This window comes from Balaenoptera ricei, chromosome 1 (genome assembly GCF_028023285.1).
Source record: "Balaenoptera ricei isolate mBalRic1 chromosome 1, mBalRic1.hap2, whole genome shotgun sequence".
Taxonomy (NCBI): Eukaryota; Metazoa; Chordata; class Mammalia; order Artiodactyla; family Balaenopteridae; genus Balaenoptera; species Balaenoptera ricei.
Genome location: NC_082639.1, coordinates 83,631,415 through 83,658,806, shown reverse-complemented (window position 1 = coordinate 83,658,806; position 27,392 = coordinate 83,631,415). Strand labels below are relative to the sequence as shown.

Genomic DNA, 27,392 nt, shown 5'->3' with positions numbered 1-27,392 from the left:
ATTAAAAAAAAAAAAGAAATAGTTACTTTAAAAAAAAAATAGCTGGAAAAATTCAAAAGAAGAAGAATATTTCTTGACACATGAAAAATACAAAATTCAGATTTCAGTGCCCACAGGTAAAGTTTTACTGGAACACAGTCGGGCCCATCCAGTTACATCTTGCCTATGGCTGTTTCTTGCTGCCGCAGCAGAGCTGAGTAGTCGTGACCCAAACTGAATGACCCAAAAGCTGAAAACTTTTACACAATCTGGCCTTTACAGAAAAATTGGCCAACCCCTGACCTAAGAGATGATGCCCACTGGCAGGCCCCTCCCTGTGTCCCTGGGGCACGTGGCAGGAGACATACCTGGTTGAAATGGCACAGGCATTTGTCAAGACACCGGAAGCAGCAGTAGCAGCAACGGGACACACAACTCGACCAGGCACCGTGCTGCTGGGGTCAGGTTAAGAATGAAAGGATCAGTGTCAGAAACAACACAGGAAAGAGGTAAGCAGGCAGTTTCTGTGAACATACCGTGTTCCTACTTGGAGATCCACGTACCTGGGGAAGCACTGCAGCAGTTCTCACTCGGTACAGAAGTTCTTCTATTCTGTATATGCTACTCCTACTACTAATTATTATCATTACTACTACGGATGAGCAAGGTTTCTCTCCTGTGGGCTTACCTGTTAGGACTGCTGTTGACTTCAGCAGAAAGGGAAATGGGTTAGTCCATATTTACTAGCAAAGGTGAACTAGACCTCCTGGTTCTAGTAAAAAAAAAAAAGAATCTCTCTTCCCTCTTCACCTTCCCCTAAGTGTCTTCAATTATAAACTCTGCTTTTTCAAACCAAAGTCTGTATTCATGAAAAATTCACATCCTTGAGACAATAAAACTAATGCACTGTAGATACTAGTTACGTATCCACATAAAAAAAGAGTCAGGTTTAATTTTTTTGGAAATACATCCTATAGTGAGATTTTCAGGGCTAAATTTTTAGGGATAAATTAGTCCTTCGAAATATAACTTGAACTTGTGTATAACTCAGGAATGAATAATTTAACGAAACTTGTTGGGGGAAGGGGTGATTGAATGTGCCCAGACCCAGGGTGGAGGATTCCTGAAAACAATACTGAAACAGTTCTCTTTGAGGACCCCAGGAATAACTCAGCCTTACATGGACATTTTCTTGTCCCAATGTTAATTCAATTGGATGAAATTTGACCTGGATACTTTTCAGCCTGGCCATGGTTGTAAATAAGCCACTTAATGTAAGAAGGGTCTCACAGTGGCCGTGTGAAATGTTTAAATTGTAGGTACAGTATGGGGCTGTAAGGCTGCTGAGGAAGACCATTTTTTTTAACCTAAGAAAGGACACATTTCTCCAACAGTGACACCACTAAAAGGGAGTTTGGCCCCTTAGTCCTTATGGGATCTGGCGAGTGATAAATAACCTTTTAGACTTCTGCCAGAGAGGATGACCCACTAACTTCTCTTTCAGATTTATGGAGGCTGTTTCCCCAAAGAATTTCAGGTGTCTAGCTCTAGGGGAGATAGCTAGTCCCCTACTGCTCATTAATTTGTGAGTATCTATTACTAATGCATACATATACCTGTAATACCTAAATATGAATATATTTAATATATATAAACTATATGAATATATTTAAAGTAAAAAAGCTGCTCTGTTCTTCAAGAAATCCTTCTCCCAAGTTTCCTAAGATTGAAGGATCAATTTCAAAATGCAAGAGCCGGAGTAGCTTGATTTGTCCTGGATGTGCAAATGCTTCTTCAAGTCACAGACACGTAGCTAAGCAGTACTTCAGCAGAAATACAAGAAAATACTCTCTGATCAGGGGCAACGGCTTAGCATGCATTTCAAGATGAGGAAGCTAGATAATTTTATGCGAAATTCAATCAATTGTTCCTAATTAATATACTAATCTTAAATCTTGATTACAGACTTAAATATCAACAATTCAGATTTCTGCTTAAAAGAGCAAACAAAAACAATTCTAAAGTATAATTATGAACCCACATGTAAAACTTCCCCAATTAACTAAGAGCACATACGTATACCCAAAAGGTTGGACTCATGCACGTTTGAGACACTCTGACCAAGTCACCAACACTGAGGTGGGGATGGGGTGGAGATTAACATTGTGTGAGAACAGAAAAGTTGGGGAAAATCCAACCTTCCCTTGTTTGGCAGGCCAGAAATACCATGAGAACAGCTGTTTTCCTGGTGTTTTGGTTTCCACTGCCATTCATAACTAAATGTGCATGGAAATAAAAACCAGGGACGAGAAAAACCCCCTGGCACAAAAGCCCCACAGTTTTCTGTCTTTTGAGCTGAGATTGAGGTCAGCTTGCCCATTTCTAACTATCAAGCACGTGCGTGTGCACACACACACACACACACACACACACACCCCAGCAACTTCCCAGGTCACCCTCCAGGAAACACAAAAGGTGGGGAATATTTTAGCATTAAAACAGAAACAAACAAACATTATTCTTATCTTATAGTGTACTTTTCTTTCTTTAAAAAATAAAGCATGATAAATGTCCGTAAAAACTTGCTTAAATTGCATCTTAAGAATTCCTCCCATTTGTTCAGCATTTAAATAAGAAGGAAAACCAGCAAACTCAGAGCTATGCCCTCTCCACCCCACCTCTGCCACCACATTGGAGAAAATCCAACAAACAAAGCTATGAACAAAACAGGGACGGGGACAAAAAGATTTCTGGGGGTGGGGGGATGGGACCTGAAGAACACTGGAGCTTTCTGAACGGCCACTGGCACAGGTCACATTCCTGTCCCGGGACCCAGTGTAGTTTTCCAGCGATTAACTTTTCTGTAACCCAAACACGGAGTGCACTCTGTTTCAGGGTGCTGCCTTACCTTCTCTTTCAGAGTGTTATAGATGTACATGAGGACGGCTCTTGGAATCCTCACCACAGTGATTAAAAATGACCCTTTGACAACTGTTCCCTGATGGTAGCAGAAAAGAATGGAGAGAGATGAAAGGATCGGGCGATCAGGAGGGTCATTTTTATTTCTGGGAACAGGAGAAAAAAAGACAGCACTTAAAAAACACTATTTAGAAAGAAACGAGAAACTTCTCTCTGGTTCAAATCATCCGTGGTACTAACAATTTAGAAAGCAGGGACGCCATCCGCATTTGGCAAAATTTTTACACTACTTGGTAGCTAAGGTTAAATGATTTCTTGGACGAAGTTAATTCCTTTTGGTGGTGCTCAATGTTACAAACATGGAACAGAAAATTAAAAAAAAAATACTGATGAGTTAAATAAGTTTTCCTCTTTACCACGCCTACCACCTCCACCAATCCATTAAATTGCATATTGATCCCATTTTCATTTTCAGAAGTTTAATTATATAATAATCCCCAACGTTTAAATTACACACATGCATCTGTAAATATTGCCAGTATTAGCTCGGTGATTAAAATCACCACCAAATCACATGACCAGGATTGGCAGCCAGAGAGGAACCAGCTTACAGCGAAGGGAGGAAACGTTCTGGCTTTCACACAGCTCCAAGCTCCTGAAACCCAGCTGATTTCTACTCTGCTCTGAAAAGGTCACTTCACTGTGAATCATTTACGGGACTTGTCATGACACAGCTCTCAAGAATGCAAAAGTCAGTTTCACAGGCAGGAAAAAAAGTGAAAAAGAACAGAATGGGCACATCCCCTACCCAAACCTGAAAGATAAAACAAAGGAGGGAGGGTTGATGCAACCCCTCCCCCGACCCTCTGATGCCAGTTCTAGAAAATGAGGCCCTGTCCGAAAAGCTACTTCACTGATTCCAAGTGAAGCTTGCTTTCTTCATAATGGATTATTCTACAACTTGCTCTGGTTGCTAATAAGTCACTATGAATTAAGGTTTTGACAAGAATCTAGGTTTTGAGGGAGGAAAAGGAAATCGGCCAGAAATGTTTCAAGGGTTGGCAACAGCCGTATTTTGCTGTTACTTAAATCATCCAGGAAGGAATAGAGAATATGAAGGTAATATTGGGAGCAGAATAACTGCAATCCAGTTGTGCCACAAAAAGGGCGATGTGTGTTTCAAGTCAATATTGTTGAAAATAGGAAATACCAGGGAAGCTATTGCTGATATGAATTCATTTAGCTCTGATAAACTAGAAAAGTAGCACAGCCAGGAAAATCGGACACATTTGTTTTTCCCCTTTCCTCATTCTCTTTTTTTAAAAGGAAGAATGTTTACTTTCCCATTTAGGAGATTTATGCGCCTTAGAACATATTATGGTGCTCAAGAGGGGATGCGGGGAGAAGAGGGCAGCACCTGCTTTCCATCTGGTAGGGAAACAGAGGATTCACAGGCCACTGTGAACAGGGCCTTGGGGGCTGGTCCTCCAGGTACTGAAGTGTGGGGTTAGGCACCCGCTTTCCGAGGTCTTGCTGGGATGGGATTAACCATTTCAGGCAGAGGAGCGTCTGCATTGTCCGCACTGCCCTCATCCATGTTGCACCCCAGTGACGGCTCCAGCCGCTCCAGGGCTTGGCTGGAAGAAGATGTAGACATTCCAGAAGCTGAGTTACCACATGAGAGAGAAAACCTGAAAAGAAGACCAGCTCACAGACCAGGCCAGCTTGTGGAGCCAGGAGTCACTCAATACCCGCCCTGAGAACTAAACGCCACCCCACAGGGAAAGGTCAATCAGCGGAGGGTCTTGGAGTCCCCACTTTCTCTCCCTAGACCTTCTTTCCATGTTCAAAGGTAACATCATCTTATCATCATCCCTCCTCCGCTATGCATGTGGCTGGGGCCTTCATCTCTGTTACCTTCACAACCAGCCAAAACTGCCTTCAGGAAGAGGCTCTGATTACACCTGGTGAAGCTTAAACTGAGACTTGACCGTATTTTGAGAATTGGCGTTCGGGACTGCAGTGCAGCGAGGGGTGTATTGGGCGGCTCAGTGACGGGCTTGTGAGGATGCTAGGTCCTCCCGTCAGGCCTGCGCCTCTGTCTCTAGGGAGTACTGCGTGCTGAGCATCTTCTACCGGGTTCTGTGGGTGGCGGCGGTAGGAAGACCCCGGGCGGTGTGAGAGAGCAGGAGGTTCGAGGATGCGCCCCACACACCTAGCTCCCCTACTTTTAAACTTGCGGCTGCTGAGTGCTAAAGGTGCCTGGCCCTGTGCAGTGGAGCCAGGGCCCCAGGACACTGCGTCAGCTCAAGTCACTGGGCAAAGCATTTAATGGTTCCATTCATCCAAGTCTGTAGCGCCTCTGAGTCATGGTACGTAAGTGCTGTGTTGCAACTACTATTTGCTTGGACAGTAGAGCATAAGTCGAATCCAGCAACTTCGGGGTCCTAGAGGCACGTTTTAGCTCCGGTTAGATCCAGCCTAGCGCTCACTGAGAACTCTTCAACAGTATGGAAAACGCATTTTGTGCTACGGCTCCTGGACAAGGACCGGGCTGCACAGGATGGATGGCCTCCAATGTCAATCTGGTCCTGAGCAAAGGAGCATGGTGTGTCCCCGCAGAGACCTTGCCCTTTCCTGATACTTCTTTCAGCAAAACTACTGCAAGATGGGATGGTGATGACTGTGGGGAAGCTGTGAGATTCACCTTTCCAGTCCCAAAGAAAATGGAAGCTCTTTGCTATGAAGAACAGGTCCTCGGCAGCTCTTGTCAGGGTTAGGAAACTCATCTGTCTCCTACCTAAATTCCTTAGGCTCCGCTGTGATTCCACTTCGTCACTTCCTCCTCAGCAAATCCAAAGCAGCTGGAAGCCATCTTTTGTACAGTGGCAAAGGATGAAGTCATGCCTCGTGCGTCCCTTCTCCAAACTGAGCGGTGCTGGTTCCTTCCCATCACACCTCAGCCACATCTTTATGGCTCTCAGTTGACCCCTCTTCAAGCAAATGGTTGTAAAAGGGAAATTACACAGGTTGCCCATGTCCTGGTACTTGATGGTCTTTGTATGAACTCTTCAGCCCTCTTACTGCTTAAATGAATGACAGAGATGAATGCACTCTGGCTATATTTAATTCTCACCCTGCGTGCAGGCTAGAACATGAGATCAAAGAATTGTGAGCCCTGAGATAAGGAAAAACCTTGAGGTTTCAAAATTAGCACACAGTCAAAAAGAATGCAGAACTCTTTAATAAATGAAATAGTAGTGCTAAAAATAAATCAGCATGCATTTTACTTTGAATTAGCTTGTTTATTTTAATCAAATATATGAAATATCTTAAAAAGTCAAATAGTACTGCTAGGCGTAACAGGAAAAACAACAGTTTTCTTTCCCCACCACTAATTTTCTCTCCCTGGAGGTAATATTTTAGCTGTTTCTTCTGGAACTCACCCTCACACTTCTAAATTACTTGTTCTTACTGCTATTTCTTGATTTTGTTTTCAGCCTCAGAGACTGTCAACCGACTTCCCACCATGGAAGATGCAGGTTTCATTCTCCTACACAGCCTAAACTCCCCAACACACTCATTTTCCCACCCCTCTTCTTCTCAACATAATTACACTGAAGTTTTTAATGTTTTTTTCCCAGTTTTATTGAGATATAATTGACATATAACATTATGTAAGCCCAAGGTGCACAATGTGTTGATTTGATCCACTTATGTATTGAAAAATGATTACCACCATAGCGTTAGCTAACACCTCCATCACCTCATATAATTAACCATTTCTTTTTTGTGATGTGAACATTTAAGATCTACTCTTTTAGCAACTTTCAAGTATATAATACAGTCTGATTAAGCTAATCACCATGCTGTACATTAGATCCCCAGAACTTATTCATCTTCTATCTAGAAGTTTATACCCTTTAACCAGTTATCTCCCCTTTCCCCTACCCCCAGCCCCTGGTAACCACCATTCTACTCTGTTTCTGTGAGTTCAGCTTTTTTAGATTCCACATATAAGTGATATCATCCAGTAACTGTTTTTCTGTGAATTATATCACTTAGCATAATGCCCTCAAGGTCCATCCATGTAGCTGCAAATGGCAGGATTTTCTTCCTTCTCATGGCTGAATAATATTCCATTATATATATCACATCTTCTTTATCCATCCACCTTTCGATGGACACTTAGGTTGTTCCCAAACCTTGGCTACTGTGAAAAGTGCTGCAGTGAACATGGGAGTGAAGATATTTCTTCAAGATAATTTTTTTATTTCCTTTGGATATACACCCAAGAAGTGGGATTGCTGGATTGTATAGTAGTTCTGATTTTAATTTCTTGAGGAACCTCCATACTGTTATACTGTTTCCATAATTGCTGTACCAATTTACATGCCCACCAACAGTGCACAAGGGCTCCCTCTTTTCTACATCCTTGCCAACAGTTATCTCTTGTCTTTTTTATGATAGCCATTCTAAAAGGTATAAGGTGATATCTCATTGTGGTTTTGATTTGCATTCCCTGATGATTAGTGATGTTGAGCACATTTTCATGTACCTGTTGGTTATTTGTATGTCTTCTTTGGAAAAGAAGTTCAGTTCCTCTGCCCATTTTTTAACTGGATTTTTTTTTTTTTACTATTGAGTTGTGTGAGTTCTTTATATATTTTGTTTTTTAACAGCTTATCAGACATACAATTTGCAAATATTTTCTCCCATTCCATAGGTTGCCCTTTCATTTTGTTGACTGGTTCTTTTACTGTGTAGAGATTTTTAGTTTGATGTAGTCTCACTAATTTTTGCTGTTGTCGCTTGTGCTTTTGGTGTCATATTCAAAAAATCATTTCTAAGACTGATGTCAAGGAGCTTTTCCCTTATGTTTTCTTCTAGGAGTTTTATGGTTTTAGTTCTTATGTTTTAAGTCTTTAAACCATTTTGAATTAACTTCTGTGAACAGTGTAATACAGGGGTTTAATTTTCTTCTTCTTCATGGGGTTATCCAGTTTTTCCAGAAACATTTATTGAAGATATTATCTTTTCCCCTTTCTGGGATCTCAGTTCTCTTCTATTGATCTATGGGTCTATTTTTATGCCAGTACCATACTGTTCATATAGTACCATACAATACTATAGCTTTGTTGTATAGTTTGAAATCAGGAAGTATGATGCCTCCAGTTGTGTTCTTCTTTCTCAGGATGGTTTTGGCTATTTGGGATCTTTTGTGATTCCACACAAATTTTAGGATTTTTTTTCTATTTCTGTGGAAAATATAATTGAAATTTTGATAGGGAATGTATTAAATCTATAGATGGCTTTGGGTAATATGGATATTTTAACAATATTAATTCTTCTGATCCATGAACGCAGGATATATTTCCATTTGTTTGTGTCTTTCTTTCATCAGAGCCTTGTACTTTTCAGTAAACAGATCTTTCACCTCCTTAGTTAAATTTATTCCTAAATATTTTATTGTTTTTGATGCTATTGTGAATGGGATTGTTTTCTTTATTTCTTTTTCAGATATTTTGTTGTTAGAGTATAGAAATGCACCCATTTTCTGTATGCTGATCTTGTATCCTGAAACTTTACTGAATTCATTGATTTAAGTCTAACAGTTTTCTGATGAAGTCTTTAGGATTTTCTATATATAAGATCATATCATCTGCAAACAAAGGTAATTTTACTTCTTCTTTTCTGATTTAAATGCATTTTTCCCCCCTTTTTCTTGCCTGATTGCTCTGGCTAGGTCTTCCTGTACTATGTTGAATAGAAATGGTAAGAGTGGGCACTCTTGTCTTGTTTCTGATCTTAGAGAAAAAACTTTCAATCTTTCACCACTATGTTTTAGTTAATGTTTAGGGTTTACATTATCAGTACATATATAAAATAAAATCAGTACATAAAAAAAAAAAATACAACCAATCCAAACAGTGTATTCTGATTATATTTCCTTTTCTGTACAACTTTTGGTTTTTCCTTAAGTTAATAATGTTTCACATTTTTTATTTGCTTGGTTTTCCATGGACTTCACCAAATGCTTCACCAAAGTATAAATTTTTTCTCCACATATTCAAACAACACATCTTATATTCTCAGTTTCCTTTTTATTTTTTCTTGGAGACATCCCTCCTGGAGCCCACTGCTCTCCAGCTCCTCCTTGGACTGGTTGTGCTCTATACCTGCTGACTAGCTACCCTCCTGGGGATTCCCTTCTTTTCTTTACTGTGTTGGAGCCCATTTCCTGAAACTCATGCTTTCCTCCCTGGCTTACTCATTAGTTTCAGTGGAGAAAGGATGTGGGGAGGAAATCTTTTGGGATGTTGTATGCCTGAACAGGACTTTATCCTCCTTTACTGTTGACTGATAGTATGAGTAGGTCTAGAATTCTAGGTTGGAAATAATCTTTCCTTAGAATTTTGACAGCCTTGTCCTACTGTCTCCCTGCTTCAGAGTTGCTGTTGAACATCAGATCTCATTCTATTTTTTTTAAAATTAATTAATTAATTAATTTATGGCTGTGTTGGGTCGTTTCTGTGCGAGGGCTTTCTCTAGTTGTGGCAAGCGGGGGCCACTCTTCATCGCGGTGCGCGGGCTTCTCACTATCGCTGCCTCTCTTGTTGCGCAGCACAGGCTCCTGACGCGCAGGCTCAGTAATTGTGGCTCACGGGCCCAGCTGCTCTGCGGCATGTGGGATCTTCCCAGACCAGGGCTCGAACCTGTGTCCCCTGCATTGGCAGGCAGATTCTCAACCACTGCGCCACCAGGGAAGCCCCAGATCTCATTCTAGTTTTTTTTTTTTTTAATTTAATTTTACTTTTTATTGAAGTACTGTTGATTTACAATATTAGTTTCAGGTGTACAACACAGTGATTCAATATTTTTAAAAATTATACTCCATTAAGGTTATTATAAAATATTGGCTGTATTCCCTGTGTTGTACAATATATCTTGTAACTTATTTATTTTATACATAGTAGTGTGTACCTCTTAATTCCCTATCCCTACCTTGACCCTCTCCACTTCCCTCTCCCAAATGGAAACCACTAGTTTGTTCTCTAAATCTGTAGGTCTGTTTCTGTTTTGTTATAGTCATTCATTTGTTTTATTTTTTAGATTCCACATGTAAGTAATAACATATAGTATTTGTCTTTCTCTAATTTATTTCACTAAGTATAATCCCCTCCAGGTCCACCCATGTTGTTTCAAAATAGCAAAATCTCATTCTTTTTTATGGCTAATATTCCATTGTATAAATATACCACATCTTCTTTATCCATTCATCTACTGATGGACACTTAGGTAGCTTCAATATCTTGGCTGTTGTAAATAATGCTGCCTGAACACTGGGGTGCATATTTCTTTTTGAATCAGTGCTTTCATTTTCTTTGGATGTATACCCAGCAGTGGAATTGTGGGATCATATGGTAGTTCTATTTTTAGTTTTTTAAGGAACCTCCATACTGTTCTCCATAGTGGCTGCACCAATTTACATTCCCACCAACAGTGTACTTGGGTTCCCTTTTCTCCATGTCCTTGCCAACACCGGATATTTGTGGTCCTTTTGACAACAGCCATTCTGACAGGTGTGAGGTGATCTCTCATGGTCTTGATTTACATTTCTCTGATGATTAGCAATGTTGAGCATCTTTTCATGTGCCTGTTGGCCATCTGTATGTCTTCTTTGGAAGAATATCTATTCAGGTCTTCTGCCCATTTTTAAATTGGGTTCTTTATTTTTTTGATATTGAGTTGTATGACTTCTTTATATATTTTGGATATTAACTCCTTATTGGTCATATCATTTACAAATATCTCTCCCATTCAGTAGGTTGTCTTTTCATTTTGCTGATGGTTTCCTTTGTTGTGCAAAAGCTTTTAAGTTTAATTTGTTTATTTTTGGTTTTGTTTCCTTTGCTTGAGGCGATGGATCCAAAAAATATTACTATGGCTTATGTCAAAGAGTGTTCTGCCTGTTTTCTTCTGCGAGTTTTATGGTTTCCAGTCTTCCATTTAGGTCTGTAATCCTTTTTAGTTTATTTTGGTATACAGTATGCAAAAATGTTCTAATTTCATTCTTTTATATGTAGCTGTCCATTTCCTGGCATCGCTTATTAAAGAGACTTTCTTTTCCCCATTGTATATTTTTGCCTCCTTTGTCATAAATTAATTGAACATAAGTGCATGAGTTTATTTCTGGGCTCTCTATTCTGTTCCGTTGATCTATGTGTCTGTTTTTATGCCACTGTAGCTTTGTAGTTTTGATTACTGTAGCTTTGTAGTACAGTCTGAAGTCAGGGAGTGTGAAACCTACAGTTTTGTTCTTTTCTTCAAGATTGCTCTGGCTATTCGGGGTCTTCTGTGGTTCCATATAAATTTTAGGATTATTTGTTTTATGTCTGTGAAAAATGTCATGGGTATTTTGATCAGGATTGCATTAAATCCATAGATTGCTTTGGGTAGTATGGACATTTTTGCAATATTAATTCTTTCAATCCATGAACACAGGATATCTTTTCATTTATTTGTTTCATTTTCAATTTCCTTCATCAAAGTTTTATAGTTTTCAGTATATAGGTCTTTTACCCATTCTAGCTCTTGATATTTTGCCTGTGATCTGTTTTTCTCTGTAAAGCTTCTGGGATCTTCTCTTTACTCATGTCTTCCAGCTCTGGGAAATTTTGATAATTTCTTCCCTTCTTTTTTCTTTGTTCTCTATTGCTGGAACTCATATTAGTCGGATGTTGGGTGTCCTAAATTAGCCTCTGATTTTTTATCCTTTTTCTCCCATTTTGCATCTCTTTATCTTTTTGTTCTACCTTCTGAAAGAGTTCTTCAACTTTATATTTTAATCCCTCAATAGAAAAATATCACTTTGCAATCATATTTTTAACTACAAAGAGGTCTTTCTTGTTCTCTCAATATTCTTTTTTTTTTTATTCTTATTTTATGGAAGCAACATTTCTTGGTTCTTTCTGAGGATACTATAGTTGTCGTTGTTGTAGTTTTCTTCTGCTGCCTGCATTGTCCCTATTTTCCCTAAGTTCTTTCTGTTTGTTTGTTTTGTTCATTTTGATCTTTTTCTTTCACTAGAGGCTTCTTCTAATGTTTAACAATCATTGGTTATCAGTTCACATTTAAGAGTGAGGCACTGAAAAGTGAATTAGAGGTTCTATATGAGGGTGACTGCTGACCGGTGAGTTCCACGACCTGGTTCAGAGTCAGGGGAACAGGCCATTTCATTGGGGGCCCCCACATGGCACCATCTGTAGGTCCTTTCTTTGGGTTAGACAATTTCTCCAAAGAAGAATCTGATAATTTCCTGCCAAGGAAATATCAACCTGGCTGTCAACATCCTGGAGGCTAAGCTGTGGAGTGTGGGTTGGTAGTAGGTAGAATACTATTCAATATTTAGACTTTCACTTGCTCCCCCTTCTTTCAGTGCAGAGCCTTGCCCCAGCCTCAGCTGTACCAGATGCCCCACATCCAGACACTCTCTGATGACTTCTCCAGAGAGCAAAGCTCCCGTCTTGTCTTCTGCCGGTGTGAAGGAGGGGCCCTGGGGCCCAACTGCTCCTTAGGAAGACCTTTAACTAATCTTTGGAAGCACATTTTACATTGAGCCTCTCTAGGTTTTTGTGGCTCAAACCAGCCTCCTCTCCCACGGAATGCACAGAGATAGGGAGATAGTCACTTCACTGGAAGTTAAATAAAAAGCTCTCAATGAAAATGCTTTGATTTTGTGGTACTAAAATAGCACAGAATCACTGCTGTCAGAGAGATATGACTTGCTGGCCAATTTGGTTAGAATAATCTCTGCTCCTCTACTCAGGAGTAAGCAGCACACACCACCCCCTCCAACGGCTCAAAGGTTCTCAATGCCAAGGGCTACAGCCCTTTGTGCATCCTATGGGCTCTCTAATGATGGAGGCTCCCAACAGCACCTCTGTAATAAAACCCACAGTACTCCTTATCATCAGGAGGTAATTGCTCAATGGCATGAATCATCCCTGGTTGACTTTCTTACCCCCACGAACCCTCATGTTTTTCTGCTCATTTAGGCTGAGAGATTAGAGGAGGATCAGCCCCATAGGAGTAAACTTCCTGTTCTGAGTCCAACCCTGTCATTCTACTGGCCGTGTTCTTCTTGCCTGCGGCTTTATCTTTGCCTCATGGAGAGTAGCACACACAAAAAAGGTAAAGGGTTGAGATGTGTATGTGTATGTATGTGTGTGTGTGTGTGTGTGTGTGTGTGTGTGTGTGTGTCCTCAATTATTTTGATGAGGTAAAGGAGGATAAACACTCAAATAAGTATCATAGCGAACAGAGAAGCAAGTAATTAATTCACTAGCACTTAACTATCTGAACATGAATTATATTTTATAGTCATGTACAATTCCCTTAGGGTTTAAAATTGTTTTCCAAGAAAACATTCTCCTCATTTTGCAGAGGATGAAATGAAGCTCGCAGAATTTACTGAAGTGTGCTCCAAATAGATCAGTAATGTTTTTAAAGTTTGAAGTCAGTAAGAATGGATATTTACAGGAGAAGTCAACCCTTTCTTTTGGATATCTTTCAATTCTAAGCTGTACAAATACTTCCCTGTTGGTCTTCCTTCTGGGTTTTCTAGCTTAAAGTAAAAGAGGTTGGAAATGTGACAGATTTAAGATATAACATTTCTTTTTACTACCAAATGAACATCCTGCCTAATTTTGAGCTTGGTCTTTTACTCTTGCCAATCCCTTTTGAGAGGTCATGTCAAAATTCCAAAATATCTTTTGAGATACACAACATGAAGCACATAGACAAATCAATAGGAATAACATGCTAGACCTACCTGTTGAAATAACATGTAACCACTGCCCCAGCTATAGTCATTTGCTGGCATGCAAGGATGAATTCACTAGTCCAGATGAGGCCAATTAAATGGTACCACCACATATACCGAATGCCTGAAAGAGGCTTATATTCCACTTGGCCGCCTTCGATGACCTGTGCAGCTCCTAAAGTTTAAAACACAAACATGCTTTATACCTATGTTTTCCTAAGTATGGAAGAAGGTTCAACAGGCCATGCTTCCTCATACCTGGGCTTTGGCATTACACAAAACACAGATGCCAAAGTAAAGTTTGAAATACCCACCATAATATAAGATCTTCATAGAAAAACTAAAAATTGAGAACACACATTTAACTTATGAATAATATTAACAGGGATAATTATGATGACTGATTGGTAGGCAATTTGCAAGGCACTTGGCCTATACTCTAATACTCACCCCACTTTACAGATATGAAAACTGAGGTTTGGAAGAGTCAAGTGACTTTTGCAAACTCTCATTGCTCATGACTAGTGGAGGGAGAATATAAACCTGGACACACTGGACTCTAAACCCATGGTTTTTCTACCACAACACTTAGTGATGCAAACAAAACTTATGTTGATGAAAGCACACAAAGCCATTAGGACTCTGTTATAGAACCTCACTTCACCAAAAGTTTAGACTTAATAAAAGAGACAAGGATCTTCATTTTTTCAAAGGGATTCATTTCAGATTTCATTTCAAGAGCAAACTCTTCTAGGACATTTAAAATATCTACTGGGCCTCAGTGTTAACCTTCTAGGTTCAAATCTCAGCTTCACCCCTTTTTGGGTAGCCTGGGGCAAGTTATTTGGCCTCTTGGAGTTTTAGTATCCTTATCTGTAATACCCATATGCTGGTGGTAGTTCAAGAGAGAGTAGAGTGGGATTACCTGGTCAGTGTTGGCCCAAAGAAATATCGTTACATAAGTGATAACGATTTTTATTATTACTATTAAATTTCAGGAGCACAACACTGTATTAAACTGAGGCCAGTGAGGTAACCCCAGCAATGCTCTGCCATTCACTGGTTATACCCTGCTTTATTTGCTCTCATCTAAAGAAGCCTTTGAATTAGCTCTGCAATTCAATTCAATTCCATTTGGATCTAGTAAAACCAAATCCCAGCTCTGCAACTGCATTTGATTTCTAGATGTCCTCTGCTGTGTATTTTAAATAAACTACTGTAAGAAAGAAGATGGCACTTTGGTCTTTGGCAAAACCTACAACTTGAAGAACATTTAAAGATAGTTTCATATTTCCTTTCACAGCTATAAATTGCTTTTAGGTTCATAATTCATGTGTCTTTAGACATTCACAATAGGGTCTGTGCAAACGAAGTGAGAGAAGATAATCATGCTGTAGAGCAAACTAATTCCACAGACTAAGGCTGGTCTTAGTAACTCATGCTCTGTGTTCTGCTGAACAAGAGTCACATTGTGAGAAATAGCGGAGCAGCTTGGTTTACAGAGAGAAGTTAATATCTTATTGAACACTGGGCTCATTCTGGCTTGGAAGCAATCTCTGGTTCAGGTAAGGCACTGATAAATGCTTATGCTTTTCCAAAATGGGTGTGTTTCAGAAAAGCATTCCCAATCCCAAAGGAGGTGACCCCTCACAACTAACAAGCAAGTGTAGGTAGATCAGGTGAGTGGAGACTTGGAGAGCCACTCCTGGAATAGCAGAAGTGATGGGGCCAGTCAACATGCACACTGATGCCCCCACAAGGTCGCCAGTGACGGGGACAGACTACAGTTTGCAAGAACAGGTCTACAACATCACACATGGTTTGGGGGTGGATGACGTTTCCAAAGAACAGGAGGGATGACTTCCTTGACAGACAAAAGGCAAGTAAGTACAAAGGCCCTGGGTGCTAAGGGGGGATCGTCTCTCCTTGGGGCTGCCCTGTGCTGCCAGTGGCACATTCACATACATCCCAGCTTGGCACACTGATGGCAACAGTCAGCAAGTAGAGAATGGCTAAAGGGACAAATCATGATCCACGCAGGGCTTCACGCCCTTGGCATTCCACACAGAAGCAGAATTCATAAATTATTCTTGACTGGCTACTTGTTTTTGAACATCTTTACTGAAGCCATCATCTATTTATTTTTCTGGTTCCATTATACCAGACTATTTAAAGGTTTTCTTTTAGGGGAGGGTTTTTCAACCTCTCAACATAGCAACTGGCATTTGCGGTCAGATAATTCTTTGTTAGGGGCGGGAGGGATGGAGGCCTGTCCTGTGCATTGTAGGATGTTTAGCAGCTTCCTTGGCCTCTACCCATTAGATGCCAGGAGCTTCTTCCCTCCCCTCCTCCAGTTATGACAACCCGAAATGTCTCCAAACATTGCCAAATGCCATGTGGGGGACAGAACTGCTGCTTGAGAACCACTGCTTTAAGCAAACATTCTCTGAAGAATCAGGCGCTCTGGCTTCAGGAAGAAGCTTAGGGTGGGGCAGGCGTGTTTATGCGCACAGGACTGCCCTCTCCTGGATGGCTGGGTCGGTGCAGGCAAGAGCCTCTCATCAAAATACCAGTTGCTTGGTTACTAAGGGCCATTACAATATAGCTACCGCTAAGTGTAGCTAACGGGCCTGGGAACTGGATCCCAAGATAAGATTGATCTAGGGGGATGGTGGTGGAAAGGACACTGAACTGGAAGAGGGCTTGGTTCCAATCTCAGCTTTGACGTTTGTGATAAGCAACCTGGGCCTCGGTTCTCTTATTGTAAAGATGAAGAGGGAAGACAAGATGAACTCCAGGGCAGTAGTTATACAGTTTGAGAGTCATGCAGGCTGAGATTCACATCTCTGCTCTGTCTCCTAATGGCTGACCAACCTCAGGCAAGTTATGAGGTTGTGGGACCTTTTAAAATCTCTGTTTCATCATCTGTAATCTGAGGACACTCATACCACACTAATACCACTCCCTTGTTGATTCCATCTAGTCTCACGGCTCTAAAAGCCATACACATAGCTGTTACGAGGATTAAACAGGTAGGTGCTTAGAACAGTGAGTACAATATAAGGTTAGCTATAGTTGAGGTATAAGTAGATATGATTCCAGGTCTGAAATGAGCAAATATTTATTTAGCGTATACTGCATGCTAGAATTATGCTGGACATTAGCCATTAGGGGAAAAAATGAAAAAGGCAAACACAAAAATCAGAAAGAAGATATCATCAGAGTGAATACCACATTTGCTACTTTAGTTTATTCATCTCCCCTTCTTCTGGACTGTTTATAATTCCTCCTCCAACCTCTAAGAGTTTTTTCCCATCCTCATGCTCAGACAGTGGCCTCACTTCCGGTTTCTCTAAGAAAACTGAAGCAATCGGAAAATCTCTGCTAGCACCTACCCCCATCTCTACCCCTTATCAGCATGTGTCCATAATCGGACCCCCTTAATATGATAAACTGTCTGTGATCCTAAGGCCAACCCCTGCACTAGATCCCCTTTCTCACCTACTTGAAGATATCACTCCAGAAATTTTCCCTCTCTTTCTTGCTTCATCAGAATATTCCTCTCTACTGAATCATTTTTAATCACCTCACATCTCTAAAAAAAAAAAAACCCTACTTTTTGACTCCCTTTCCTCCTCCAGCGTCCTTCCTATTTCTCTGTTCCTATTTACAGCCGAACTTCTAAGACTGTCTCGTATTCTTTCCAATTCTTTTTTCTCCGCCTTTCTCTTAAACTGCTCTAATCGTGATCCATTCCCCCACACTTCTCTGAAACTGTTTTGTTTCACTTCCATGTTGCTAACTTCAATGGTCAATCCTTAGTTCTTATCTGACTTATCAGCAGCACTTGACACATTGAACCCTTCACCCCAATTCCAGGACAGCACATTTTTCTCCTCCTGCCCACTGGCTGCTCCCTTTCAGTTTCCTTTCCTGATTCTTCCTCATCTCCAAGACCTCTTAACATTGACATGCCCCAACGCACAGTCCTTGAATTTCTTTTCTATCTACCCTCATTCAAATCTCATGGTTTTAAATACTATTCATGTGTTCCCCAATTCCCAAATGAGATCTCTAGCTGGCCCTCTCCAGAAACTTCAGACTCAAACAGTTAACTCCCTACGTGACATCTCCATCCAGCTGTCTAAAAGGCATCTCAATCAACACAACTAAAAAAGAACTTCTGCTCTTCCCCGAAAACGCTCCAAAGTCTTGTCCCATCTCAGTTGATGGCCATCCCATCTTCCAGTTGCTCAAGCTAAAAAACCTCAGTTTTATCCCCAACTCCTCTTTCTTTCACACCCTTCACCTAATATCAGGAAATCCTTCAGAATCTGATATGTCACACCATGTCCACCATTACAACCCTGTTCTAAGGCACCATCACCTCCTCCCTGGAGCACTGCCATGAAAATGTAAGTCAGATCATGCCACTATGCTGCTTAAAATGCTGTAATGACTTCCCATTTCAGAAACAAAGTTCCTATAATGGCCTACAACGCCCCAGGATCTGAGCCTGTGCTTTCTCTGACACTCACCTGAACCATTCTCTCCCTCGATCAGGCCACTCTCACTGAATGGGCCTCCTTGCTGTGTCCCCAGCACCTCTCCCTCTTGCTGTTCCCTTTGCCTAGAACATTTTCCCTTCCTTTGCATAGTCTCATGGCTCTGCCTTCACCTCCTTCAAATGTTTGCTCACAAATTATCTTCTCAACAAGGCCCTCCCCAATCACTAAATTCAAAATTGGACCCCCCTCCTTAAGCATTTCCTATTACTCTTCTCTGCTTTATTTTTCTCCTTACCACTTATCAACTTTTAATATACTATAAAATTCACTTACTCATTTAATGCCAATCTCCCTCTAGCTTCCAAACTAGAAGGAGAGCTGTATCTCCAGCATCTGTAACAGGGTCTGATAGAATAAATGTTCAATAAATATTTGTTGAATGAATGATTGTATGAATGAATGAATCAACCTTCCTCAAGTAATACATCCTATCATAGAGATTCGAGACAACTTTCTAGAAGTCTTCCTAGAGATCATCATTATAGCCTGGAGGAAATGCATCATGCAGCTAGCTGTAAGTCTGGGTATTACAAGCAAGCTTTAAAGCATTTTGAAAGACTGAGGTGATATTGATATCATATTAATGAGGTGATATGGATATCAATATTAATGATCAATGTAAATGGCAGTTTCTCAAGGGAGGCAGTCCAGTTGGTTGGGATAATTTCCCAAAGGATGCAGGCCCGACTTAAAAGGGTTCTATATTCTGGCACATTCTGTACACTTGGCCTCTTCCAGCAAACTGGCTCAGTGTCCTGCTGACACCCATCCTGCCTGTGCCCCCTGCTGGCTCAGCTTCTGCTCTGACAGCACGAGGATTAGGGCAAAAGAGAAGAAAATCTCATTGACAGCGCACCTGTGGTTCACCTCGTTCTTTCTGTGTATACATCTCATTGAACACAACATTGATGTGAATTCACTTACTGACTCAGCACACACTTACTGAACTCACTCAAGGGCTGTGCACTGACCATAGAGACAGAAAGAAAAAGACACAGCCCAGGCCCTCCAGATGTTCATTCTCTTGAGGGAAGACAACACACAAGTCATTATCTTGCATTATTGTTTTTTATAGGCCTTATCACTACCTGACATAATCTATTTACTTATTTATGCTCTCTTTCCCCACTCACTAGTACCTTTATTTGGTTCACTGCTGTATCTCAGTACCCAAGCCACATAGCAGGCATTTGATGAATATCTGTTAAAAGAATGAAGAATATAAAAAATGCAGGGAAAAATGAAGAAGAAATATCTAAGTATGCCTGGGCAATTTATAGGAGATTTCCCAAGAAATATATTACTCAAAACAAATCTTGAATAATGACTAGTTTTCCATGAAGTTTGGGGGAAAAAGTTGGGGTGAAAGTTAGGAGGAGGAGCAGATTCTAGACAAAGACCACAGCAGGTGCAAAGGCACCTAGATGTTCATGGAGATTGTTTTCCCTCACACTTCCCCACAGGGACCATAAATTTCTGAAAAGCAGGAGCTGTTTTAAATTTCTCCTGAGCAATCTCCCTTCCCCCTGTTCCTAGGACAGGACTGGGCCACTAGGAAACTTTTGTGAAATAACTTCAATTATCTTCTAGATCTCTGATAACTTAAAAAAAGGACAATTTTCTTTTAGACTGTGTTCTCAAATATGCCATGCAGAGCAGAGAATAAACCACAAAGCTGAAGCTAGTACTAGACATTCTCTAGTTGACATTAGTTCCTAATATAAGGAACACATACTGTCTCTTATTTGCAGAGCAAAGCTCTGGTCCCATTTCAGCCTCCTAACATCCTTATGAGGAAGCCTGGGGAAAGCACCAGTTTTCCACTGTATAAAAGGAAAACAGGAAGCCCAGAGGATTAACATACAAGGAAGGCCAGAGCCATCCTGGATCCCAGGTCCCTGGATGGGAGACCCTCTGTCCGACCTTGCTGCCTCCTTTCCAAGCATGGTCCTTTGCCTTTAAGCACGCTGAGCACATCCCTGCGATGACCTCTTCTAACTGCAGTACCAGTGGGAGAGAAAGCCCCCCCTTCCCCAAATGGGCCTCTTTCTTCTACTGTTCTGACTCTGGGGCATCCCAACCACCTTAGGGTAACTGGGGGTCATCAGAGCAACTGGGCTCTTTCCAACCTGCCAACTGCACCTACTGGATTCCCAAGGTTATTTCCGTTTTCCTGTAACTATTATTTTCACTGGATTTAGTAGTCACTGTCACATTGCTGGTGGCAGACAAGTCCCAGCTGACTAGTTGCTGTCATTACTGAGGGCCTCGTTATGCTCCACTGAAACAATCCTCAAACAAGCCAGAGTCTGTCAACTAGTCAAGAGACTGATTAACAGTCACTAGAGAAAGAGCTCATCAAAAAAATGGCAAAAAATGATCAACCTAAAGTTCACTTTTTCTGCATTTTCTTTTCTTTTTTACACATTAAAATATTAACTCATTCAATCATCTGACACAATAAAAGTCTTACAGTATTTACCCACTGAGGACACCCCACAGCACTGGGAACATTGGGTTGAGACTGAAGAGAGAGCCTGAGGGTTCTGGGACTTCCTGAGGGACATGAAATGAGACAGTCAGGTGCTGTGCAGGCATCTCTCACCACCCGGATCACCTGGGCATCTGCTGAAGATCAAAACAAGCAGCAGATGACCTGCCCAGGCCCAGAGCCCATCGTCCTGGCACTGCATGAAAAGGCCTTTGAAGTCAAAGGGAGTTCTGTGCACCTGGGTCGCCCCACAGGTGAGTGGAAAGGAGAGGCAGGTGGCCTAAGGGGACAGCGGATCTGGTTTCTATGACGCTCAGCCCCGGGGAAGGGGGGAAGGCAGTCACTCTGTGAGACACCCTCTCTTGTGAAGCTGAACATCAACCTGCCCACAGACCCCTACGGTAGGTCCTGGGCACCCGGTTTCCTTTTCTGCCCTTCAACTCCTCTCCCTTGTGCTCATTTTGCTCCTTCCACAGATAGAGAAGGGCTGGGCTTTTATATGTGACCCTCTGATGTGCTGCCTTCGGCCCTACAGAGCAGCCCACTCTCTCCCTGCCCCTCCTCTCGGTCCTGGGCTGAGGCTGTGTAATGTCCCCAGGCCCTGGGCCCAGCTGGGGCCGAAGTGGGGGAACTGAAGGAGAGCCCTGCTAGCAGCTCACCCCGAGTTGGCCTTGGGGCGTGTTCCTCTCCGACTGCATCCCCAACTCTCAGGACCAGCTCTCGCCTTGTCCCCTGTGAGCAGGTTCTCTCCTGTGCTTGGACATGACCCCACTAAATCCCCTTTGCCTCTTTCCGTACTTTCCGATCTTCTGGTAATTTCCAGCCCATCCTCTGAGAAGCCTTCCCTGACTCGCAGAGGGGGTTGGAGCTCCACTGTGCCGCTCCATAGCTCCCTAAGTTTCTCTTCTTGTGATGTTCATCAGCCTTTGCCATCCTCACCGTGGGGAGAGGCCACCACTCTTCCCCAGTGCCTTGCCAGGGCCTCGTCCCCCCAGCGCTCACCTAATGTCTGTGCATTAAAGAACGAAAGAACGTGTCCTGCTCCAAATCATTGAGGGTTTAACCACAGAGACAATTCCCTTCACCCAGACTGACAGCCCATAAGGACAGCGGGGCGGGCAGCTGTGCCCTGGAGGCTGGAGTAGGAAGGTCCCTCCCTGGTCCTGAGCTGTACTTCCCGAGGCCTCACCTCTCCTCTGCGGTTCTTCAGGGCGAGGGCCCAGTGCCACAGTCCACCACCAGAGCGTCAAGCCCTGCCACCTCCTGCCACACCTCACTCCCAGCCTGATCTGGCTTTAGCCTCTGGCCCTGTCATGTTGCCCTCTGGCCGCAGGTCCCAAACACCACATTACAGGCCTGCATTCACCAGCCAGCTGCTGTGGTCACAATACTGCTTCAACTTGAACAGACAAACCTGAGGAGGTCTAATTTGATCTCCTAGCTTTGTATCCCAGACACAAGGGACATGCGAGGTCATGGAAAGAGCACAGGTTCTGTTCTAGATCTCTGGCGTCAGTAAGAGCCATCACTTTCTAGCTGGACCTTCAGCAAATTGCTTTCTCAGAACCTCAGTTTTCTTGCCTGTAACTTGAACATAACAACACAGGCATCGAAAGGGGGTTGCGACACTTAAAGGAGAGAACATAAGAAAGCACCTAGTGCCGAGCTTAGAATTTGGGAAATTTTCAACAAATGCTTGCTTTCCTGCAGGCACCGAGGCCATTGCTTCCCTTTCCGCCAGGACTAAGACCACGTCAAGGAAATGAGCTGGAAGATGCTTGTTCAGTGTTGCCCTAGTTAAGACTTCCAACTGCCCTGCAATTCACAGAACCTCTCATTTTTAGGTTGTGCATGGCTGCCACCAACGAAATGACATTTCCTGTCCCCCCTTGCACATAGGAGTTGCCATGTAACTGGGATTTGGCCAATGGCTGTAGGTGGAAGTGTTGTCATGACTTCCCTGCTACCTTCCTCACAGCTCGAATAAGACAGGGTGGTTGGAACTCGAGTGTCTATTTCAGCTATGAGGTGGAAGCAAGTGGTAGGCTGTGCAGCAAGAAAAAAGGCGCGTGGGTCTGTGACCTCTGGCAGCCCATGCTGGCATGGGGTCTCCTCCTGTGGGCTTTATTTACATGAGAGAGAAATTACCTGTCATCTTGTTTAAGCCACTGTTCTGAGGTTTCCGTCACTCTCACACTAACCTCATCCTGATTGATTACTGTCCTGTGCCTGTTTGAACAAGGTTCCCTGCTGGATAATTATCGGAAGTGCACTGCAGGCCTTCAGCAAGCTTCCAGAGATCCCTGACAGAAGAGGCTGCCCCTTGAGCATCTCTAAGCTGGAAACATGGGCTTCCAAGGGCTTGGACCTCCAGAGAGCTGGCTGCCCATCTTGGAGTAATCTCCACGGGTTCACTTTACTCCAGAAGAGAGGTAAGAGAACCTAGTTTACTAAGAATCTACTACATGTAGTTATTCCTACATATACAACTGGAGCCTACAGGGAACAGAATAAACTTGATAAACCATTAAGAAATTATGTTAGCCTTGTTGCTTTGACATCTGCTGTGGTTCTTATCTGCCTGGTGATAGTCTCCGAAAGCAACTTACTCTTTTGTACTCACATCAGAGTGTGAGTTTGGGCCTTAACTAAATCAAATCGAGGAGTGAGTGAGAGAAGATCTAGAGCAGTATCACTCAAATGGGGCCATAGACTAGTGGCCTGGGCTCACCCTGTATGTGATTAGTCCACAGTGAGATAAGGAGCTTGTGCCAGAAGGAAGGTCAGCTGCATCACTAGGCCTATCGTCTTGTTCTGCTGACATTTTTTTTTTTTTCACAGCAAGACTTTCTTGACGGAGGAAGTGATGGAGGGATATACATTCTGGCATAAGCTCCTTATCCGGTGTCAGACAACCCTTTGAATAGCACTGTTCTAGAATGTGGTTGCTCTCTTACAGGCATCCAAAAAAATATAACCCTACCACAAACCGAGTGAATCAGAGTCTCTGAGGATGGGGCCCAGGCATCTGTATTTTAGTAAAGCACCATAGCAGATTCTGAGGAATATCTCTGGTGGAAAACCACTGTATAGATATGACAGCAGAATGGAGGACAGTACTGTCTTCCCAGGAGCAAAGCAATGTGAACATCTGTGCACACTTGCTTTAAACTTAAGCTCGTTCTTCTGAGCACAGCATTTTAACAGGGTCTTTCCTGGGTTCTTTTTTTCACATACTGATACAAAAGAGGAAAAAGAATTTCCTGCTTTTTCTCCCATGACAGAGCCCCAAGCACCGTCACTGTTGCCATCAGATGCCTTTAGCTGCATGGGAAATTTGGTCCTTACAAAAACAGGCCAATGGTTCCAGAACGGTGAGGCCTTCTGTGCATGACCCCAGGGTGATGGACCCCACTCCCACTGCCCTTACCTGCAGTTCCCAGGCTCAGGAGTACAGCCATCCAGGTGACCCAGAAGAAAATGAGGATAGCAAACGTCCACAGTGGCTGGAACAGCAGGAAAGGAGAGTTGCTGATGGCTTTATTTGTGACTCGGAGAAGTTCAACTGTCAATTTTATTCTCTTTCTGAGGACAAAAATCAAGACGAGCAGAACTGCCTGGTGAGAAAGGGGTTAAATTATTCAAAATAATGAAGAACTGAGAAGAGCTGAAAACAAACCCTAATATTTTCCTGACATCTCGGCAAACAACTCTTTTAAGATAGTTACTCCCTACTTTTATTATAATAGAATAGACATATTCTCAAATACTAACTGAGCATCTACTATGTGCTGATACTTATGCTAGATCCTGCTGCTACAACAGTGGACAAGACACAGCCCCTGCTCTGAAGGAGCTTGCAATCTGGTCAGAGAATGAGAGAAAACGAGAATAAGGTCCTCTGGGGTCGGGGAACTGTCTATTTCTTTTTCCCTCCACAGCACCCAAGATGCTCAGAGAATGCTGAAGGACTGCAGAAGGTCAAGCGGACACAAGTATGAGGGAAGAGGACAGTGATCGTGCCTCAAAGCAACCTTCTGTGCCTCCTCCTCTGCTGTCTTTGGCCTCCCTGTATATAAATATCGTATGAAAGAAACAAACCTCCCTCTACCCTCACACCGCGGTCCAGCCACCGTCATCTCTTATCTCCTTCACAGGCGAGCTTCTTCAAGTACTGGTCCACACCAGCCATCTGCACGTCCATACCTGCACCCATCCTTCAGCTGCCTGTAAACCTCCAGACCCCAAGACTCTCCTGAAACTGCTCTCCCCAAGGTCACCTCATCTGACCTCCTGAATGTCAAATCCCACGGAAACATTCCAGATCTTGCTTGACCTCAGCATGGTCTGTGAATCTCTTGTTCCCTCCTCTTTTCCTAAAACTTTCTCCTTTGACTTCTGTGACTGCTCTTTCCTCTGGCTCTCCTTCTACTTCTTCAGTTCCTATTTCTTGGGATCCTTTGGGTGGTCTCTCCTACTCCTCTGTGGTTTTAGAATCCTTCTTAGATGCTGATAACCTTTAAATAAAAATCTCCAGGGTCCAGTGGTTAGAACTCGACGCTTCCACTGCAGGGGGCACGGGTTCGATCCCTGGTTGGGGAACTAAGATCCTGCGGCCAATTAAAAAAAAAATCTCCAGCCTCACCTTTCTCTAGGTGCTGGATGAGTAAGCACTTCAGTTACTGACCAGGCCTTGGGTGTCCTACAGGGTGTCAAACTCAACTTGTCCAGAACCGAATTCATTATCTTCATACAAAAACTTATTTCCCCTGTATTCCCTACTCCAGTGGCCCTAATTTTCCTGGACTCTCCAAGAAAAAATCAGGTTCCTCTCTTGCGTGCTTCCATTTTATCCCATACTTACCCTACTGTAGCACTCAACATACTCTACTGTAGATGTTTATTGTCTGCATTTCACATTACATCAAGCTCCTTGAGGGCAGGGCCGTCTGTTATTGTCAAGGACTGGCACAGTCCCAGCACACAGCACAATCTCAATCACCTCGGACTCAGTTTCCCGATAGAGCTCTCAATCTATCCTCTCCTCTCTATTCCCACGTTGATGCCACAGCTCAAGTCTCAACGTCTCTCATCCAGACCCCGGTAGCCTCCGCACTACCTTCTGCTTTTAATCCCCTTAGCCCCCTACCCCTGCCTCAATCCCTCCTCCGACCCAAGCTAAAGGGATCTTTGTAAAAGGTAGAGTCAAGGATATCATCTCCCTGCTCAAAATCCTTCAACATCTCCCCAAAGCTCCTGGATAAATATCGAAATCATCATCACTGTAAATCAGGATCTTCCTGGCATGGTCCCTTCCTGCCGAGGGAACTTCCTGCAGGTTCCTTTCTTGTCTATGTGACCCCTCACATGCTACTCCCTTGGCCTAGATGCCCTTCCTCTTCCAGCTGGGCTTGGGCATTGCTGCCCTCAGGGACCTCATAATCAAGTGGAGGAAAGTCAGAGGGCAGTGGGATAAACTCTGCAAAACTGCTCCCGGGGCTGGGAGCAGGGCCTCCTGCCATAGCTGTGGGGACTGGCCTGAGGAGCCAGGGAAGATGCCCGGAGGAGACAGTAGGAATTTCCATCTCTGTGTCCTCAATGCCTAGCACAATCAACAAGGGAGAGGGACATTTTTTGTTACTGTCGTTTTTTAAACGTTTAAAATTTACGTTACGTTACGTTAAAACGTTTAAAATTTTAAAAAAATTTTAATGAGGCAAAATGATACAATCTTTAGGCAAATAAACTTGGCTTCTAGCTCCTGAGTGGAATGGTAAAATGTGTGTGTTTCAATGCGTGTGTTTTTCAATTATATAATATATACATATATATGTATAAAATGCTCCCCTCACGTTCAAAGTACACCAGGATACTGACCACAAGTGATGAGTTAACTCTAACCCGTCACTTCCCCAGTCTCAAGGGAGATCAGCATTACCCACTGGGGATGGTGCCAGGGGTGCGGGCTGGGCGGGGTGGACAGCAGAGCTGACTCACCGCAGGGGTCAAGCCTCAACGTCACCCTTCTGGGCTCTAAGCTGCAAACTGCTGCACCTCAGCCTGTGCCCCTAGGCTGACACACTGAGGCGAGCATTCGATGCCGTTCATCCCATTGTCTGCATCGCTGCTAGTGGTTTTATTGAAACCACTGAAATAATATTCCTAGGCAGCCCCCCTCATAGGCTGCCCTCTCTCCCCGTGTACCACGTCATGGCGTTGCTAGCCCTGTAATTCACCTCATTGTGGGGCGTGTGTTATCTCTGTGCTTTGTCCTGCCAGGTGCATTGCTTAGTACAGGGCCCTGGGCATAACAGGCGCTCAGTAAATGGTGATGGTGACAGAGAAGCTAGGGCTCTTATGAGAACAAGCGCGCCAGCACCCAGGCCTTGGTAGAGACTGAGCAGCAGTGACACACGTGTTAAATGAACGGTGTGCGAGCCGTGGGGCGCTTCCTCGCTCTGCTCTCACAGCCTACCCCTTCCCTAGCCTGACCCTCGGTGAAAAGCATTCCCCCGACCCTGGCATCTGGCGGCCATTAATGGTTCAGTGTGTGAAGACAAAGGGAGCCCTGTGGAGGGCTGGGGGTGGGGGAAGGGGGAGAAGCAAGCTC

At 43.0% G+C, this 27,392-nt stretch overlaps 1 protein-coding gene across 5 annotated transcripts in view; it reads right to left on the bottom strand.

Annotated features, from left to right (window-relative positions):
* The window catches only part of SLC44A3 (solute carrier family 44 member 3), an 84,065-nt gene that overhangs the window by 26,217 nt on the left and 30,456 nt on the right, over positions 1-27,392 (bottom strand). For 4 of the 5 annotated variants that reach the window (XM_059926620.1, XM_059926636.1, XM_059926652.1 and 1 more), the window contains 4 exons: positions 24,213-24,399; positions 13,733-13,898; positions 2,888-3,044; positions 348-434 (listed from right to left, as the gene is read on the bottom strand). In XM_059926620.1, the coding sequence (XP_059782603.1) occupies positions 348-434; positions 2,888-3,044; positions 13,733-13,898; positions 24,213-24,399 (597 nt within the window). The remainder of the gene's footprint in view (positions 1-347; positions 435-2,887; positions 3,045-13,732; positions 13,899-24,212; positions 24,400-27,392) is intronic. The other variant, XM_059926627.1, reaches the window with a different exon arrangement.